Consider the following 20,126-nt stretch of genomic DNA (forward strand, 5'->3'; position numbering starts at 1 on the left):
ATAAGCTCACCCGACTGCCATCTGTAATCCTCCATAACTCTGACTCGGCAGTGTGGGTGTGACTTAGCCCCAATTCACTTGGCTCCTTTGTTGCATAGTTTTAGGCACCAAGTAAAGATATCTTCTCCCAGGCCTTTGGCTAATTAAACAATTTATGAGCTTTTGAAGTGCGAGGGTGTATTTTACGTGTGTTTGAATGTTATGTATTTTTGTGTTTCCATATTGTAAAACACCCTTTGATCCTTGGATGAAGAGTGCTATAGAAATTTAATTAATAATATTAGTTATTATAATTATTTCTACAACTCTCTGTTCAAAGCATGGGTGCCATCCTGATATTGATGGACTAGATCTCTTATTATCACTGACCATTGGCCATGCTATCCGGGGCTGATAGAAGTTGAAGTCCAATAACATCTGAAGGAAACTAGGATAGCTATCCCTGCAACTAAAAACATTGTAGAAATGCGGAATGTGACTTTTGGGTAGATTTAGTGAAACTTTGTAACTAGGTTTCTAGCAGTTGGAGCAAGTTTCCTTGGTTCCGTAAGAAGTTGGCCGACGCAAACGGGGCATGCTTTAGAATCAGTTCAGCAGGATGCACATATTCACAGACTCTGGATAACCGGTTCCCAAATATTCCCATAAGAGGCTCTTTTGCTCATATGGCTTATTTGTTTTTTAAAATAAAGTATTTTAAATCTGCGATATGCTCATACGTCACTGAAGCAGTTCTGAAACGGTCTGTCTGCACACATCTTTCTGTGCATGCTCATGGCTGAACATCCAGCTTAGCTGCTGTTGAAGGACCATCTAGCAAGACATGTGGAGGTGGAGAAAGGCTGTGTGAAGCCTCTGGGTCAGTCCCAGCAGGTGTCCGTTCTCTGAGTTCTCACATTTCCTTGGGATTTAAAGAAACAGAAGTCACGAAGAGTCAGACACGACTAAACAACAACATAGTTTGGGTTTGCACATAATGCTTAAAAAGGTAAAGGGACCCTGACCATTAAGTCCACTCGCGGATGACTGGGTTTGCGGCGCTCAACTCACTTTACTGGCCGAGGGAGCCAACATTTGTCCACAGACAGTTTTTCTGGGTCATGACTAAGCCGCTTCTGGCACAACGGAACACCGAAACCAGAGCAACACATGGAAACGCCGTTTACCTTCCCGCCGGAGTGGTACCTATTTATCTACTTGCACTGATGTGCTTTCGAACTGCTAGGTGGGCAGGAGCTGGGACTGAACAACGGGAGCTCACCCCGTCACGGGGATTCAAATTGCCAACCTTCTGATCGGCAAGCCCTAGGCTCAGTGCTACCCACGTCCCTGCACATAATGCTAAACTGTGATTAATCAATACTATTAGCACATGATTCCCTTCCCTTTCTCATGGCCATGACAGAGCCAGAGCAAGAGAGGGAGGGCAGAGCACGGGAGCTTGGAGCATACATTGGCTCATCCTTGTAACACTAAACTTAGGCCATTAAGCCTCTGAGATCTCCCTCCCATTAATCATGAGATCACAAATGTTACCCTTCTCCAGTGCTTTTTTTGGGGGGGAGGGGTACACAGGGGTACACATACCCCTAAACATTTTGTGAATCTTTTGTCCATTTGCTGTATTTATTTTTCCCAATTTGAACTATAAAATGGTGGTTTTCTTGAGTCAAAATGAGAGTACCCCCTAAACATTTCTTAAGGGGGAAAAAGCACTGCCCTTCTCCCTGAAAAGTACCTAACAGCTGAAGCAGGAAATCAAACAAACTACAGTGGTGCCTCGGGTTACATACGCTTCAGGTTACATATGCTTCAGGTTACAGACTCCGCTAACCCAGAAATAGTATCTCAGGTTAAGAACTTTGCTTCAGGATGAGAACAGAAATCGTGCTCTGGCGGCAGTGGGAGGCCCCATTAGCTAAAGTGGTGCTTCAGGTTAAGAAGAGTTTCAGGTTAAGAACGGACTTCTGGAACGAATTAAGTACTTAACCTGGAAGGACAGATCGTGAAGCTGAGGCTCCAATACTTTGGCCACCTCATGAGAAGAGAAGACTCCCTGGAAAAGACCCTGATGTTGGGAAAGATGGAGGGCACAAGGAGAAGGGGACGACAGAGGACGAGATGGTTGGATAGTGTCTTCGAAGCTACAAACATGAGTCTGACCAAACTGCGGGAGGCAGTGGAAGACAGGAGTGCCTGGCGTGCTCTGGTCCATGGGGTCACGAAGAGTCGGACACGACTAAACGACTAAACAACAACAACAACAACAACAACACTGTACCGTACTCCTTTCTGTTCCTTTTACAGCTCTGTGTAAGTCTCAAAGCTCTTGAACAGAAAGTGGAGAAGCCAAGAGGATAGAAAGGAAAGGAAAGAGCTCTGGGAGACTGTGCGGAGGAAAACAGAGAAACTAAGGGAAGAAAATGTGCTGCTGCAAGAATCAGGAGAGAGAAGGTGTGCAGGTGCACACACATGTTGGATCCAGTACAATACACACACAATTTTTTTTAGTACAACACTCCTTTTGAAATTGCAAATCCCACCCCACCGCCACTGGCTATCTCCTTTCAGAGCCCCTTCCAACACACATGCTGCTAGCAAAAATGCTTTTTTATTATTTGTGAGCCAAGATGCATATCTGGTTATATGCGTGTATTTTCTATATTAGCACCCCCCCCCAACAATCTGCAGCAGGAAAGGACTTTTGTCAGGCTCAGACATCCATTCCCAACTCTTTATCCCCTGACTAAGAATTATAGTATCCTGCAGGATCAGTGCCTTAGACTCCTTCACTTGGTGCTCAGACCAGTGCGGGGCAAATCATAGTGTCCCTGGACCTCAGGTGTTTGCATGATGTCACTGGTCTTGCCTGGAGCAAAGAGAGAGAGGGATTTCTGCAACTCAGGGCTTTGCTACACAGCATACAGTGCATTGGTCCTTACTGCACAGCAACTGAAAACATAGGCCTTTGGTTGATCTTATTGACATCCAACACCCTTTTAGAATGTGGCTTTTTGGGGGGGTGGGTATTGCTTTTGGTTTGATTTTATATGTTGTGGTCTTGTTATGAACCGCCCTGAGACCTCCAGGTATAGGGCAGTGTATGAGTTGAATGAATAAATAAATAAATAAATAATAGCCCTGCTCCTTTTTTCTAATGCAAAGTTTTAATGTTCAAAAAGCACTTCTGTTTCTTTAAATCCCAAGGAAATGTGAGAGCTCAGAGAACGGACACCTGCTGGGACTGACCCAGAGGCTTCACACAGCCTGCTTTCTTTTTCCACCTCCACATGTCTTGCTAGATTATCTTTCAGATATTTGCAAAGCTTAAGGCAGGTGCTGTGTGAGGAATGCAACTTGGAGTTCCTCCTTTTTTTAAAAAAAAAAAGGTTAAGCATGTGTTTCTGTCACGGGTGTGCAGATGGCATGGGGTGCATGTGGAGTATTTAAGCTGTAGAATATCAAGCCGTAAAGATACCATGTACATTGTTTAAAAAGCTATCTCGGTTTTCATCTTAAAAGGGGTTGGTATTTGGACAGGAGCAACTTCTTCTGCAGGCTAGTAGTTTCCCTTCTTGCCCTAAGAATCAGTAATCCCCTTCCCTTTTCCCAAGCTGCTATGTCAGAACTGCCAAACAACTTGACTAAAGAGAAGAGAACATGACAGAATCTTCTATAGTCTTTGATTTCCCCCCACCCCAGAAGAGAAATAAGGAAGAGAGGGAGGGAGAGGAATGCAATACAGATGGTAGTAGCCTATTTAGTCAGTAGAAAATAAAATGTAATGTGTTTTTATTTCAGCTGCTTTGGGGACCCTTTTTAAGGCCCCCAAAGTGACGCACACATATTTATTCAAATGAATTTTATTTATAGAACTTGGATGATGTGGAAATTTGTTGGCAAGATACTTGAAGGGATTTTGAGGCTTAAGCAATGGCAAATGGGAAAGGGGCTTAGACGATAAAGGGGGAGTTGACAAGGGAAGATTGGTGCTTGTGCTGTTGAAAGGATTTTGGCAGGCAGTACGTGGAAATATTGCTTGAATGATGAGGGCCGGGATATTTCTAAACACGCTCTCTGCTATTGGTGATGCAAAAATATGTGTGTTGCCTCTGGACATATTTATTAAGTGAGCATTTTGACCTTCTGGCTCATCTGAAATTTAACATCTCTAGCCTAAAGGCAACTCATTGTCTGGCCAGCACCTTGAGGGGAAAGGAAGACAGCCTGGGTATTTCATTATAAGCAGCTCTGAGCTCCTTGGAAAAATGTGTCCCCAAAGAAGGCATGAACGCACCATCTGCTTTCCTCTCCCCTTCCATTTTGCTACGTGAGATCTTGCCAAGCATTGCTCACATCTTAGAAGTTAAGCGTTTTTAAGAACAACTTATTCTTCTTACAAATAAGACTGAAATGATCTCTTTCACACATAAATGGAAGAAGTTGTTAACAGCTTTTACCTCTTAATTCCTTTGCCTGAATCAATCAGTTCATGTGCTGTATTGGAGAGCTTGCTGTTAGTGATGGGGTCAGTCTGCAGCATCCCTCCTAATGAAGGGAATCTCCTTCCAAGTGGTACCTGTTAGAGTCAGGTGCTCCATTTCATAGAAGTTGGAATGGATTCTGAGGATCACCCAGTCCAACTTGAATATGCAGCTGTATCATACAGGTATCGAAACTGCAACCTTAGTGTTATCAGCACCACACTCCAACCAACTGAGCTACCCTTAGGACATGAAGCACCACTCTATTTCGTAACACTGCAGCCCTGGAAATACTTTGCCTCACTATAACAAGAAGTATAGATTCTGCTTTTTCAGAAAGGTGATTCTGGAACCAGGGGGAAACAAACCATTCAACTGTCTGCTAATTAGGGAAAGGCAGATAAAAGTTATTGGATGATGCAGATCACGTTCGATCACATTTCATTCTGGTTTCTGGGCCCAGAGACTGAGACTGCATTGGTGGACAGCCTGTGCTGGACTAGGGAGTACACCTATGTTCTCTTGGACCTTTCAGGCCATCAGCCATGATATTTTTCAGGATTACCTGGCCAGTCAGGTGCTGGGGAGGGCAGTGATTTGTGCTGTTTCTGGTCCTTCTTGGAGTGCAGGTTTCAGAAGGCGGTCCTTGGCCATTGGGTTGTCATGTTCCCCGTCTTCCATCCTGTTTGTCATTGGAATGAAACAACGGGGAGGGGGATTGTCCAGAGAATGAGAGTGTGGGGTTGCTTGTATGTGGATGACATATAACTCAAACACTGGGATCTTCTATGAAGGCAGTTGAAACCCTAAACTGGTGCCTGGGAGCAAGGTGTAGTCTAACAACCTGAAAACCCAAGCAAGACAAGGTTATCTTGGTCAGCGAGAAAGATTGTGTGTTTGACCTGTTTTTGGAGGGGAAGCACTCCCTTCGAAGGGCTCAGGTTTGCAATTTGAAGGTGCTTCTGAGCCCGGCTTTTCTCCTTGGCTCCATTTGGAGTCAGAAGTGCTTCTGCATAGCTTAAGACAGTGTACCATTATTGGCCTTTTCCTGGAGAAGGCAGATACAGCCACTGTCACACATTTGCTCACGTTCAGCTTAGACAACTGAAGTTTGTCTCAGAACTGGAAGCTGATGCAGAATCTTGCTCCTAAGGTGCTGATGAGGCCTCCCATTCAGAGCATGATATTTTAACACGCTTTGGTCTATACTGGTTCCTGGTTTATTTCTGAGACCAATTTTTAAAGTGCTGGTTATCACCTTCAAAACCAATAAATGGTTTGTGTCCAGGGTGCATTGAAAGACATACTCCCTTATTATCTGGCTTTTTGTTGTAGATGCTTGATGTCTCTTCTGTAATTTATTTCTATTTATTTTTTGCAGTTTATTTCATTCAGTTTTTTGTCTTAAAATAACTTAAAATAATAATGATGTAAGCAGCTCTTGGAGGACATTTTTTTTTGCCCCCAAAACACCACATAAATTTTAATGTAATTGAATAAATTGTGCTTCAGTTTGGCAGTGTAATTAATACATTTAGTGACAGGTGTGCAGAGTTGACAGCCTTTGCCCTTATATTTGAATTCTGGAAAGGAAAGGATGATTTTACATTGGGGTCTGGAGCAGGGGCCATAGTGGATGTATTTCCAGGAAGTTCTCTAACGTTCTTACAAGAAAACTGCTACAGCTAGCTGTGTTCTTGTTTTGTGACACATGTTCTGAGTCTATCCAGATTCTCAAGTTGCCATAGCGGCTAACTAGAGAATTGGATCAGTTTAATTTATTCTCTCATGCATTGTTTTCCCAGTATAAATCAGCCACCTCTCCCCTCCTGGCCTGCTGGTCCTGCTGGGAAATGCATACAATCAACTGTGATATTGGTGTGGGTGGCGGGAAAATTTAACTCTCCGCCCCCCACTCTGTCCGTCGTTCATCATTCTTATGAAGTGTCCCACACTCCCCTGGCTGAACAACTTAACAAGTTGGAAAATTAGATCTTCCACATCTCATTTAACTTGCCCCTTAAGTGGCAAATGTCATCCAGGTGGAAACATGTGATTGAATGCTTCATACCCCCCCCCCCCCAACATGCCCTCACCATAGAAAACTAACATGTCAGGGAAAATAAGTTGCAACATATAATCTTTTCACTGACATACTAGTTTTTCCTTTTGTGAAGTAATAGTTTGCCCCCCATTCTGCAAGACTTCATGCAGGGGGGCACGAAGCCAGGCCCCTCTTCTTCCAGCACCAGTCTAGATACTAAATGGCGCCATCCCATAGATTAAGAGGCGCCATGTTTCAGACCTTCACCGTAAAGCTTATTGGGGACCTAGACTAGCCTTTCTCAACCTTTGATGCCCAGATGATTGTGGACTACAGCTCCCATCATCCCTAGCCAGCAGGACCAGTGGTCAGGGATGATGGGAGTTGTAGTCGAACAACATCAGGGGACATGTTTTCGTTGTCAATTTACAAAAAAAAAAAAAACCTTTATAAACCAGAGTTGCAGCTTGTTCCCAGTTTCAAGAAGGGTGGGGCGGGCGGGCAGGAAGTCTTAGGCGCCACTTTCATTCCTTCCCCCTACACATCCCCCCTGCCCCATAGGCCTGTTTTCTGTCCCTGACAGTTTCCTGCCTAACAAATGGTGTTTCTTTTTTACAGCATAATGATCCGGGACTTGTTGTGGTGATGGTAAACTTAGTGGTAATTTTTAATTTTCAGACTGAATTTACTTCTTTTTTTGTCATCAGAGCACCAAATATGTTAGGCTTACTTTTCTCTGTTGTAGCCTTCATCTTTTCTGCTTGGTCTTTTCATTTCCCTTTTTTTCCTTTCCATTTCTTCATGCACTCTTTCGTGTCTGATCCTTGTTCATTGAGGGGTTAATGCTCAGAAGGGATGTTTGTGTTAGAGCTGCCAAAAATTTGTGGAGAATCACTTCAAATATCAAATTTCTAATATTGTCCAAACTTGATTTCCCGCCTCCCTTCTCCCAACATGTGGTGGGTGTTGTTAGCAGTTGCTACGGCAATTTTCTAGCTAATTGAAAAACTAAAAACTTTGACTGCCTTAGAAAGCAAAAGTACTGATGCATTCTTCATATTATGAAGGAGCCTGCCACAATCACAAACTTGGATACAACAATCACAACTCTTGAAGAAAACAAAACAAACATTTTGGGGGGTAGGGAAATGTGTATAGTTTTTAATAAGCTATCATGAATTTGGTCCTTTTGCTCAAAATTGCAGTCACTGCTTCTTATACCATTGGGCATAAAATCCCCTCCCCACCCCCACCCCTTTTTACTGAAAATGTGCTTATACCTATATAAAAGCTACATTGGTGGAAAATGCTATTGGAGAGACCAGTTTTTCTAGATTTGAATCTTTCAGCCCCACATTCCAAATTATAAATAAATTGAAAATGGTTCTTCTGTGTAAGACACTTGTTTGGTTTGGAACCATGCTGATATTCATTCCCAAGTTAAATTTATGTCTGGGAGAGTTTGGAATTGGTTTGTCTTTGTTTTGATGGCACTTCAAGTGCAAAGAACTCTTCAATAAAAAAACCCTCACAATGATCTTGTGAGGAAGTCCACAATTCATACTGCAGAGATAGGGAGCAGAGGCAAGGCCACCCGAGTCCTTTGACAGAGGTGAGATGTGAACCCAGGTCTCTTAAGTGCAGCCCTCTGTCAGCTGGACTACACTAGCTCTCAAAAGTCAAGTCAAAAGGTGTTGATAGCCAACTTTTTGAGACATGGGTTCTCTAAAGCAATACCTCTTGTGCCATGTGGATTGGTTTTGACAATCTGGTCTCCTTATTTTGGCACAACTCAAGCTTGGACATCTTTTGGCCCAAGGGTATAATAATATGTGTATTTGTGTGTATAACAAAGAGAGTATATTATTGACACCGATCCCCCCAAGACAGATAATAAGGGAAGTAAACGTTCTGTTTTTTCACTCAAGGTATGCACCGGATAAGGTAAGTAACTCCTTTTTTCCAGTGGCCTTACATCACAACTCACAGCGCATGTTGTGATGTAAAAATAAACACCCCCCCCCCCAAAGGCTGTGATAGTCAAAGTGCTCGTCTGCCCCATTTTGCTTTGTTTGGCTGGTTATGAGTGAATTAAAAATACGTACGGAATCTTCAGCATAGTTTGATTAGTTTCAAAGTCAGTTTTCTTCGCAACTAGTCCTTTTCACAGCTTACAAGTAAAGAATAGGACACCCGGAGTGGCAGAATCCAGGAGGCCCATTTTTTGGTTGAAAGTCTTAAAGCTTAACATTTCAGAGGGAAGAATTCTATCTTCCTATTCAGTATTTTGTTTGTAAAGCTAGACTTGCTGGGCATTAATGCATTTTTATTAACTAGAACATTTCTGATCTTCAGCCAAGATCATTCAGGAATACCTAGTATTCTGTTTCATCACCTGAATCTCTCTTTTGTGTTCTTCCTCCATGCCCAGAATTATTTTATCTTCCAGTGTGAGGGTGTTTGATCTCACTGTAAAGTTGCTAGAATATCTGGGCTAAGAGCTGCCGGCAGCAAGGGCTAAAAGCAGAACAGGTCTGGCGCCCGAAATATGCGGGCTTGTGATTGTAAGCTGTGAGAATGGCTTGTGTTTGGTTCTCTGTAGCTTTCTGGTCTCTGCACTCCAAGGCAAGATCTCTAACCAACCCAAACCCAATGTGTACAAAGCGACTCACCAGAGGCTGATCATTCTCCCCACCCCACCCAACACACCCCTAACCGGTTTTCTTCTCTTGCAGGAAGGACAGATCCCATCCCGATTGTCGTCAAATATGATGTCATGGGCATGGGACGGATGGAAATGGAGGTAAGTGATCTACCATTCAGTGTACAGTATGTGTTGTTGTTGTTTAATCGTTTAGTCGTGCCCGACTCTTCGTGACCCCATGGACCAGAGCACGCCAGGCACTCCTGTCTTCCACTGCCTCCCGCACTTTGGTCAAACTCATGCTGGTAGCTCATGCTGTCCAACCATCTCGTCCTCTGTTGTCTCCTTCTCCCCTCCATCTTTCCCAACACGAGGGTCTTTTCCAGGGAGTCTTCTCTTCTCATGAGGTGGCCAAAGTATTGGATCCTCAGCTTTAGGATCTGTCCTTCCAGTGAGCACTCAGGGCTGATTTCCTGAAGAATGGATAGGTTTGATCTTCTTACAGTCCATGGGACTCTCAAGAGTCTCCTCCAGCACCATAATTCAAAAGCATCAGTTCTTTGGCGATCAGCCTCCTTTATGGTCCAGCTCTCACTTCCATACATCACTACTGGGAAAACCATAGCTTTAACTACACGGACCTTTGTTGGCAAGGAAGGCTATAGAGATGCTTTATACAATAATAAAAATGCAGTGCCTCTGTACATATGGAGCTCCTTGGGGGAGGGGGGTGCTTTTTGAAGATTTTGAATATCTTGAATGACTTGACATTGATAACACAGACTCCTCTCTCCTCCTCCTCCACTTTTCTTTTCCTGGAAAGAAAGTTGTATATTAGCCTTCAATCAGCAGATTAAAATTTTAATTGAACATTTAACAAACATATTAATTGGGTCTGTTACTATTCTTGTGCACAAAAGTTTGCTTATCCCCTAAAAAGTACAAATCTGCCCCACACTTGTGCCGTGGGAAAGGTTGCTCAGTTAACGCTGTTGATGATGTGAGCAAAACTCGCCAAATTTAGGAAAGTAAACTAATGAACTGATGAACTATAATCATGTCGGAAGAATGCAGCATATTTTGATTGCTGATCACACTGGAGAAGTAGTGGTGACTTCTCTGCTTCGTAGCTGATGCCAAACATCCTACCCCAGAAGTTCCCAAACTGTGGTCCGCAAGCTTCACTCTGGTAGTCCATGACATGTGTGCAAAACTATAATTAAAAATCATACAGTCTCTAGCACAGTGCCTTACAATTGCTACAGTTGTCTTCTCAAAATATGAGCCGGGGCCATCCATTGGAATTGCCGGCAGATTCATAGAAATTCAGAAGTACGTGGCGTCAATTTCTGCTAGGTGTGGTGAATGCTGTTCATTTAGAAGGCTTTAAAAGGGACCAGACAGATAGATGGTGGTTTCATTCTGCTGCTATTTTTAGTAGCTATCAGTTATAAAAATTAAATTTGGGATTTCCAAAAGTTCAGAGTCAGTATAGTCAGGAAGGGACTCTAGCTTTGTGTGCTGAAGTTTCCAGGATCTCTTCTTGGCACCTCCAGTTAAAAGGCTCTCCAGTACTAGGAAAAATTTCTGCCTGAGACCTCAGAGAATCTCTGTCAACCAAAGTAGACAGAATAGGCTCTGAATAAGACAATGCAGTCATTTCTTAGACTGGTTTGGCATAAATTTTGAATGCTGCTTTCTTTTTTAGGGATTAAACTTTGCAGTATTGTGGGGGGAACTGTCCTCTTTTCTTTTCTTTTCTTTTCTTTTCTTTTCTTTTCTTTTCTTTTCTTTTTCTTTCTTTTTTGATCCTATTGAAACCTTAATGTCAGGCTCCTAGTTTTGTGCATAGGTAAAGGTAAAGGGACCCCTGACCATCAGGTCCAGTCATGACTGACTCTGGGGTTGCGGCACTCATCTCGCTTTATTGGCCGAGGGAGCCGACGTACAGCTTCCAGGTCATGTGGCCAAGATGACTAAGCCGCTTCTGGCGAACCAGAGCAGTGCATGGAAATGCTGTTTACCTTCCTGCCTGAGCTGTACCTATTTATCTACTTGCACTTTGACGTGCTTTCGAACTGCTAGGTTGGCAGGAGCAGGGGCCAAGCAACGGGAGCTCACCCCGTCGCAGGGATTCAAACCGCCAACCTTCGGCAAGCCCTAGGCTCTGTGGTTTAACTAACAGCGCCACCCACATCCAAGTTTTGTTCATAAATCTTGCTAAATCAAATAAATAAAACTAATTTCCTTGAAACAAAAATCTATTACTTAGAATCTGGTGTCCCTACTGGGGGTTCGCCAGCATGAAAATATTAGCTAATTGTTTTGTGTTTTGTTCTCACTGTGGGGACGAGCAGACTCACATTGGAGAGGAATCAGTTGCATGTTTGCTACATGTGACGTTTTCTTGACTGGTTGGGTAATGCTCAATGTGCATGCATGGCTGACTGATCTCTCTCTCTGCTTTTGTTGATTAGCTTGATTATGCCGAAGACGCCACAGAACGGAGGCGGGTCTTGGAAGTGGAGAAGGAAGACACCGAAGAACTGAGACAGAAGTACAAGGTACCCCAATGAATTCCCTCTGCTGTGCATGAAACGTCTTTGTGCGGACTCATTTGGTCACACATGCACAAGACATGAACTTTATAAACCAGTCAAGGGACAGGATCCATCAGTGAACCATTGACTGGTTGCTGAAGTTCTTGCAAAGGCACTGTACTAGCAGAATGCGTTTCAGGTCCACCCAGTTTCAACTATTAAACTTAATTGCCAATTCCTTCTGGAAAGCCTTCCAGTGGCCCTAGATCACATGGCTGATGGCACAAGCCAGAGCCTGTGCTTCCCTTCAGTTCTTCAGTCGCAGGTAACTGACAGATTTTCACGTACTTCGGAAGGGAACAAACTCCCTGCAGCTGTTCCTTCTCTGGCCGATAAATGGGGCCGGGTTGGTCTCCCCTTGCCATGATGATCTTTCCTGGTAGCAAGAGGTGCAGCCTCAGGGACCCTTTGTGCCTGGCCAGTGGTAGAGGCCTCTTGGATTCTGCATTCCTATGGCAACTAGCGGCTTAAAAAACCAGTACAGTGGTACCTCCGATTGCGGATGGGATCCGTTCCGGAGGTCCGGTCGGATCCAGAGGTTTCCGCAACCTGAGGACCGCTTCTGTGCATGCACACGCAGCAAAACCCTGTAAAATACTTCTGGGTTTGCTGCTTTCGCATCCCAAAGTTTACGCATCCAGAGGGTTACGTAACCAGAAGTACTACTGTATAGCCTAGCAGTGAGTTGAAAAGTAGCGGCTAAATAGACTGTTGGCAGTAGGCCTTTTTTAATGCTTTCTAGACCTTTCCTGACCATTTTGTTGTTGTTGCGCTAGTTAAACAAAGTGTAATAGACTCTGTCTGCTGTTACAGGATTATGTGGACAAAGAAAAGGCAATTGCCAAGGCCCTTGAGGACCTTCGAGCCAATTTTTACTGTGAGCTCTGTGATAAGCAGTACCAGAAGCATCAAGAGTTTGACAACCACATCAATTCCTATGACCACGCCCACAAACAGGTAAATGGGCAGCCTATTGTCTGATGTGGTTTGATCATCTTCTTGTGGGGAGAGGCAGTAGTTTTATCCATACAGTGACTTTATTTTCTGTTGTCTGCTTTGCCGTCATCTTCCCCACAGCCTGCCTTGATGCCCCATGGTTTAGTGAATGATTGCAGCTGAACTTAATCCTAGCATCAAGTGTTAATTTTTTGTCCTGGCTTGGAAGGAAATTAAGACAGCACCTGTTTTGGACTTTGGTAGTAGGTTATTAGCTTAAAGTTGGGGAGGGGGGAGAGGATTTAGAGTTATGGAAATTGATATAGTTATAAATAGTTATAGATTTTGTGTAAATATGTCAGGCTTGAAGGCTTTCACATCTAATGTAGGAGGTAAACAGTTGGAAGCTTTTGATAATGTAGAATGGACAACATGACACAATAGAATGAAAGCTCATTAGATCATTAGTGCCATTTTGATATTTTTGGCAAACTGTAACAGGCAGAATGATCCTTATTTACTGGCCAGGTCTTTTAAATCATGTTTGCCTGATTTTTGCATTAGATATAAAGTGTAAAAAGCAGGTGAAGGGGCTCAAGTTTCCTTTGAAACTCCTCTGACCTGTGTAAACCTAAATGTGAGACTGTAGAAGACTGTGATCTCACTTTGTGGAGTGATCTGAATTCTGGGCATGCTCAGAAGCATTCATGTTCTAAGGCTAGGATTATTAACATGAGGCCCATGAGATCACTGACACCCTTGAGAGCTTGACCTGGTGCCCATGAGGCCTCTGAGAGTCTTTCCTATTTCCTCTTTCAACTCCTTGTGTTTCTCAAAGTTCAGTTTGGCATTTGAGCAGCAGAGAGCAGAGCAACAGAGATGTTAGAAGGGAAAGGAGGAAGAAAACAGAGGTGCAAGGAAAGATAAGGTGTGGTGCCAAGGGGGGTAGATGAGGGGGGGAGAATAAATTTGTGCGAGAGAAGGCATGTGCAGGGATTCACCCATGCCTGTGTCAGATTCAGAAAAATGGGCCTTCTTAGAATTGCGTGTTTTCTTCATGTTTCCTCTTCCCCCAACAATCATCAAATTGCAGGTCATGCCTGCCTCCATTGACTAAACTGTGAAAATTATACATTCAGTTCTTTTTACTGTGCAGTTTGCTACGGTGCAGTTTGCTACTAGAAGCTTTAATTTAGTGGGGTTTAAGGGGACGCTGTGTAAAATCAGACATACGCAAGTGGATCTGTTTTTGATTCTGTTAGATCTCATATTTACCTGGACACCTTGGAATAGTAGAGAGACCCACATGCATGTACCTTTGCTCTTTCTGTTTGTCTAGCAGAGGGAAAGGGATGGAGAGGTGGCAGGGTGGTGCTCACAACACTCTCTCACATGGGCCCAAAAAGGTTGGCAACCCCTACTTATGTCAGTGCAATCAGGTCCCAAAATTGAGGCTTGGGGAGTGGGGTGATACTTCAATCAACCTGACCTCGTTGCTTTTATTGTTTTGTTGTTTTCTGTGGTTTTGAAGTGTTACAGCTTTTAATTCAATATTGATTTTGCGTAGGCTTTAACTTCTGTTAGCTGCTTTGAATTTCAATAAAGGAGGGGGATAATATTCATAAAATAGGTGCTTCAGGTTTGAAAATTCAGATTTTAAAAAAACACATAAACAGTAGTTCTTGGGAATAGACAGGCATTGGAGAAAACGGCTAAAATTGCCAATAAGGTTGGAGCCAGCAAGTACTGTGTGTGTATTGGTAGGAAACCTTGTAAAGTGAGAGTAGGACACAGTCCTGCTTAATCAACCCATATTAGTCCTGGTGGCAGCATCACCCTTCTGTTGTGGAGTGAGAGAGAAGCCCCTCAAGTCATTTGGGGCAAAATTAAACAGATGTCACATGAAAACAGGAAATGAGGTTGTAAACCTATTTTGCCAACAAATATGCTAACTGCTGAAAGCACACTTTGAGTTGTATCAGAATTCTTGAAGCTTAGAAGCACAGAGCATAACCATTAAAAAATGAAATCATGGTGGTTATGTATGTTGTTGTTGTTTAGTCGTTTAGTCGTGTCCGACTCTTTGTGACCCCATGGACCAGAGAACGCCAGGCACTCCTGTCCTCCACTGCCCCCCGCAGCTTGGTCAGACTCATGCTGGTAACCTCGAAAACACTATCCAACCATCTCGTCCTCTGTCGCCCCCTTCTCCTTGTGCCCTCCATCTTTCCCAACATCAGGGTCTTCTCCAGGGAGTCTTCTCTTCTCATGAGGTGGCCAAAGTACTGGAGCCTCAGCTTCACGATCTGTCCTTCCAGTGAGCACTCAGGGCTGATTTCCTTCAGAATGGAGAGGTTTGATCTTCTTGCAGTCCATGGGACTCTCAAGAGTCTCCTCCAGCACCATAATTCAAAAGCATCAATTCTTCAGCGATCAGCCTTCTTTATGGTCCAGCTCTCACTTCCATACATCACTACTGGGAAAACCATAGCTTTAACTATACGGAGCTTTGTTGGCAAGGTGATGTCTCTACTTCTCAAGATGCTGTCTAGGCCTGTCATTGCCCTTCTCCCAAGAAGCAGGCGTCTTTTAATTTCGTGGCTGCTGTCACCATCTGCAGTGATCATGGAGCCCAAGAAAGTAAAATCTCTCACTGCCTCCATTTCTTCCCCTTCTATTTGCCAGGAGGTGATGGGACCAGTAGCCATGATCTTCGTTTTTTTGATGTTGAGCTTCAGACCATATTTTGCACTCTCCTCTTTCACCCTCAATAAAAGGTTATGTATGTTAGTATAAGCCTAATCTTTAGAGTACCAGAAAGTGTTCCAACTAGGGACTGTTCATTGGAGAGATTGTGTCTGGAAATCAGGAAACTCAGTGTCTACCTTTTGCTTTTTTTCACAGTTCAAGAAGGAAAGCATTTGTGCTTCAAGGCATTTTTGCTTCACACCTTAAAATAGAGCAGGGATGAGGAACCTCAAGCCCACAGGCTTACTGAGGACTATCAGACCATACCTGTCATTCACCTGATGTCATATAAAATGTCAGGTGTGGAGCAGGGAAATACCTGGCTCAGCTAAAAGGGGAAGGGGCTTATCAGCGGTGCCTTTCTAAGCCCCTTTTCAAATCATTGGCTCAAGATCATGCTTTGAAATGAGTTTCTGAAGGCCCTTGTGAATTGAAGTCACCTAATATAATAGGGATGTCAGTTGATAGGCAAGTGGGTGACTTAACCCACCAGTCAGACATGGACTGTGAGGAAGGTGGAAGCTACTGATTTGGCCCTCCTGCCTGATCCAGTCCCCACCCCTGAAATAGAGAGAAGCAGCTTCACTTGTCCTTTTGTTAGCTGAGCTGAAGATTGGTTCGAAAGCATGCTAGGTCAAAAGGTGAATTCAGGTCAGTGAGAGGATTTGTTAATTCACTCCCTCTCTAAGTTGCTCATGGCTTACATTTTTCATCTCTTCCTCTAGCCATGTGCATCCTCCCCCTCTCCCCCCCACCATGATCTGTGCCAAGATTTAATTTGAACTGCAGCATTTCACCAGCGTTCGGTTGGAGATCTGCTGCAGCAGAACCTTTTTTTCATGACCCTGCAAGTAGTCCACTTCAGCAGTGGATGTCAGCCAACAACCTCTTAGCTTCACCTTCGCCTGTGGAAGGAATGCATGGTCACTTATATACACACACTTAACTTTGGGATTCATTGTTGATGAATCTGTCAAGGAAGCCAAGTCGAGCACCTGAGCAAATCCCCTCTTGGAACATGAAGAAATGACTTTGGTTATTAGTGAGTTAAGCTGACCTTGTGTTTGAAATAAATCAAGCACAGGCAATTTAGATGTTGCTCCTATGTGGCTTGCTAGCTTGCCTTCACAACAACACTGGGGGGGGGTGGAAATAGAAAAGGAATCTACATTAATATACCTTGATTAGGGAAGCTTATAGCATGTTAGAAAGCTTCCCTCTTGATGTATTTCCTCCTTCTACTTCCCTTAGCTGCTTTTCCTTCCCTAGTCCCCTGTGGCTCTTGAGATTCTTTTTTTAGAATTATTTTTATTAGATAAGGGCTTTCAAAAAATTGTCAATTTACTTGCAGTCCTTTTGCTCTAACTGCATTCCTGCCAGCTCACTTGGATTTTCACACTCAGCTTTCCTCTCCATTCCCATCCCACTATTCTTCCCATGCCCCTTGAACCCACACTACCTTACTTCATTGCTCCTTCACTGATAGTGTTCCTTCCCCTAAACATGGCATCGTTATCCATGTCACTGTCACCCCCCCCCGAAAAGTCATGACCAGGTAGAGAAGACATGGTTGTTACTCTTCAGGAAGGAATTAAACTTCAGGAATGGCATCTTCAGCTATTTGAGCTGTTCAGCACTAGTACAAGCTGCCCAAGGAGACCTTGGAATTTTCTTTATTTGAAGTTTAAAGAAAGGCATGAGTGTGGTAAAGGTGGTTAAAGACAGGACCCTCTAGTGATGAGGATTGTGTATTGGAACCACCTGGTCCCAGTTTGCTGTTCTCATGGTGACAGGCTGGGAGCCAGATTGTAGTGCATTTTTTCCTGTGGTCTCTCAAAATAATGGAGCGTAAAAACAACTACACTTTGCACCTACTTATTCGTCACTGAATTGCTGTTATTTAAAATTAACTCAAGCTGTAGGTTGGGATCCTTCCTTTTGGAGGAGCATAGGACAGTTTTAGGAGAGTACTTGGTGCTTGGACTGTAAGAATGATCTGATGGAACAGAAAGTTGAGTAGCGACCGGGGTTCCTCTTTCTGTGTTGCACCCCTACAATGGGAAAACACTGCATGTTACCACTGGGGGAAGAAACTGCTTAATTTTACTCATTCAGGCCAGTGTCCAGAGCATCCAGACCTCTTGCTCGAGGGAGTGGGGTTTTTGGGAAGGAAATAGAAGCAATCCTGCTCAAAGAATCTTTCATTCACCCATTTTTAAACCATGTTGAGAAGAGGACTCTACAGGGATGCTGGCTTGGTACCAGTTCTGGACTGTCAATGCCTTCATTCGTTCCTGTAAGTTTTGGGTAGCCTCCCATGCCAGAATCCTCCTCCACAACACCATGTGCTTTGCTTGCTTTCATATCTCTGTCCACCTACTTCGCTGCTAGTTCCCTCAGTTCACCATCAGACCTCACTGCTATCACTACTGAATGTTGCCCTTTGATATTTTCTTGGTGCCAGGGGTTTTTACAAATTGCATGACAATTATTGCTGCTCAGTTGGTGCCGTAAAGGTTTCTAATTTCTCCCTCAGTACATTTGGGTGACTGAGTCATATTAGGGAAACCAAATCAGTCACGAACCAAGGGCTCAGTGTCACTCCAAATCAGTCTTCAAATGGGAACAGTGAGGAGGAGAAGGTAGAGAGGCCCTTAATTTAACGCAAAGGTCCCACCTCCTACTCCCTACAAATTTAACCAAATTGTGGCTCCACTGTAGTCTTCTTAAAACATGCTACGAAAGCCAGGCCTGTTCTGCCCTATGATTCAAGCACCAATCTCAACCTTTTAGATGATCTCTGCCTAAGCATCAACAGACACACATTTCAGCAGCGGAGAACAAAACAAATAACTTTTCATCAGTTCAGTCCTCAACATCTTTCCCGGCAGGATCACTCTACATTGAGACTGAGCCTTATGTATTGTGTCAGACCAGCAGTGGGTGAATTGCAGACTTCGTAGCTGGCCCTGAAACCTTATGCTGCTTTAAACCTGCTGAAACAGGTTTGTTTATTAATTAATCAAATGAAATTTATTATAAAAAATAAAGCACATATATTTGCTCGGTCATCAAAGTTTTGTGTTGTTACGGTAAAATCTGGGTGCGAGGCTGCTCTGCCACCCAGCTCGTCGGACTAAGTCCGCAGGTCCCTGCAGAGGAAAATGAGCTCAGCCGGAGACAGGAGCAAGCTGCAGAAGATCCAAGTTTATTGCGCAACAGGTTCAAGGCGAGATTGAACAGCGAGAAAGGGGTGACATGAACTTTTGAAACTTTCCTCCATGTCCCAGAATACAGTGCAAAATACATCCCAGTTACATCATGAAGACATTAAGAAGAGGTTGGGTTACACAGATTACATCATGAATACATTAAGAAGAGGTTGGGTTACACAGGATTAACATATGGAGGAGGGAGGGGGAATATGCAGAGCTGGAGATATGCGCAGATAAGCACATCCTGAGTACCCGTGATGAGAAGACAATGGTCCATGTACGCATAGTCTGTCACCTGGCATTGCCTGGAGGAAAGGCTTGGCAGAGTGATTTGACAGGATTAGGGTCTTGACACCTTGCTTGAGGGATTATGGAGGACAGGGGAGGTGTCATGCCGAGTCCTAGAGAAATTGAGCAAATTGGCACGTTGATTTTCTATGAATTTTATAGATTTTAGTCCCTTTTGACATTGAAAATTGGAAATAAATGGATATATTGTAGCGAAGAAGAAGGTGAAGAAGGCATGCCCCCCCTTCCGTATCAGTGTGTTAGCTTGGGGGTCAGGTTTCATAATACAGTAGATACCTTTAGCTTTTTAAGGTACGCGGGCGGCACTGTGGGTTAAACCACAGAGCCTAGGACTTGCTGATCAGAAGGTCGGCGGTTCAAATCCCCGCGACGGGGTGAGCTCCCGTTGCTCAGTCCCTGCTCCTGCCAACCTAGCAGTTAGAAAGCACATCAAAGTGCAAGTAGATAAATAGGTACCGCTCCTGCGGGAAGGTAAACAGTGTTTCTGTGCGCTGCTCTGGTTTGCCAGAAGCGGCTTAGTCATGCTGACCACATGACCTGGAACCTGTACGCCGGCTCCCTCGGCCAGTAAAGCGAGATGAGCACCGCAACCCCAGAGTCGGTCACGACTGGACCTAATGGTCAGGGGTCCCTTTACCTTTAGCTTTTATTGTAGGAGAATTTCTTGTCAAGTGTCTGCAGGCTCTGATTCTCACTTCCATTTGAAACAAGACCCGGTAAGAGAACAGTAACAAAGATGGGAATGTAGCTTCCCCACATTTTCCTCTCTAGCCCTCAAATAACACCCTAAACCTGAAAGCAGAGCCATCTGATAAGATTAGGAACTGCATTCCACATGTTTCCGATGCTCCGTTAGATTTTGTGGCCCAGATCGTCCTTGCTAGCATGCTATAATGAGCAGAAATATTTTTGCAAGTGGAAGTTGTCCCCCGCATCATATGGCTGCGCATACAGGCTTGCTTTTGAGCAGAACTCTTGACACCTCTAACACATTTTGTGTTCGTGGTTTTGCTCCTCTGTTGCTTTGATAGCTCTTCCCTAGACATACAATGCTACCCGGTGTCACCTTTGGTGTTGTTCGGGGTCACTTCTTACAGCGATTGATTCAGAAATTGCTTAAGTGCCCACGCATTGCATTGCCCACAA

At 43.9% G+C, this 20,126-nt stretch overlaps 1 protein-coding gene and 2 long non-coding RNA genes across 10 annotated transcripts in view; 1 reads left to right on the top strand and 2 right to left on the bottom strand.

The window, feature by feature from the left end:
• The window catches only part of GPATCH8 (G-patch domain containing 8), an 81,073-nt gene that overhangs the window by 47,160 nt on the left and 13,787 nt on the right, over positions 1-20,126 (top strand). For 5 of the 8 annotated variants that reach the window (XM_079949252.1, XM_079949253.1, XM_079949254.1 and 2 more), the window contains 3 exons: positions 9,264-9,331; positions 11,650-11,736; positions 12,586-12,729. In XM_079949252.1, the coding sequence (XP_079805378.1) occupies positions 9,264-9,331; positions 11,650-11,736; positions 12,586-12,729 (299 nt within the window). Of the gene's footprint in view, positions 1-7,962; positions 8,473-9,263; positions 9,332-11,649; positions 11,737-12,585; positions 12,730-20,126 lie in introns of those variants that run through there. The other 3 variants (XM_079949257.1, XM_079949258.1, XM_079949259.1) reach the window with 2 other exon arrangements.
• Positions 3,382-7,381, bottom strand: LOC307201092. The gene is made up of 2 exons (XR_013832522.1): positions 7,259-7,381; positions 3,382-5,328 (listed from the first exon to the last, which is right to left on the bottom strand). It is a non-coding gene; the product is annotated as an uncharacterized lncRNA (long non-coding RNA).
• On the bottom strand, positions 18,644-19,223 carry LOC307201204. Its single transcript, XR_013832645.1, has 2 exons — positions 19,140-19,223; positions 18,644-18,988 (listed from the first exon to the last, which is right to left on the bottom strand). It is a non-coding gene; the product is annotated as an uncharacterized lncRNA (long non-coding RNA).

The sequence above is a fragment of the Podarcis cretensis genome (assembly GCF_951804945.1).
Source record: "Podarcis cretensis genome assembly, chromosome: 13".
Classification (NCBI taxonomy): Eukaryota; Metazoa; Chordata; class Lepidosauria; order Squamata; family Lacertidae; genus Podarcis; species Podarcis cretensis.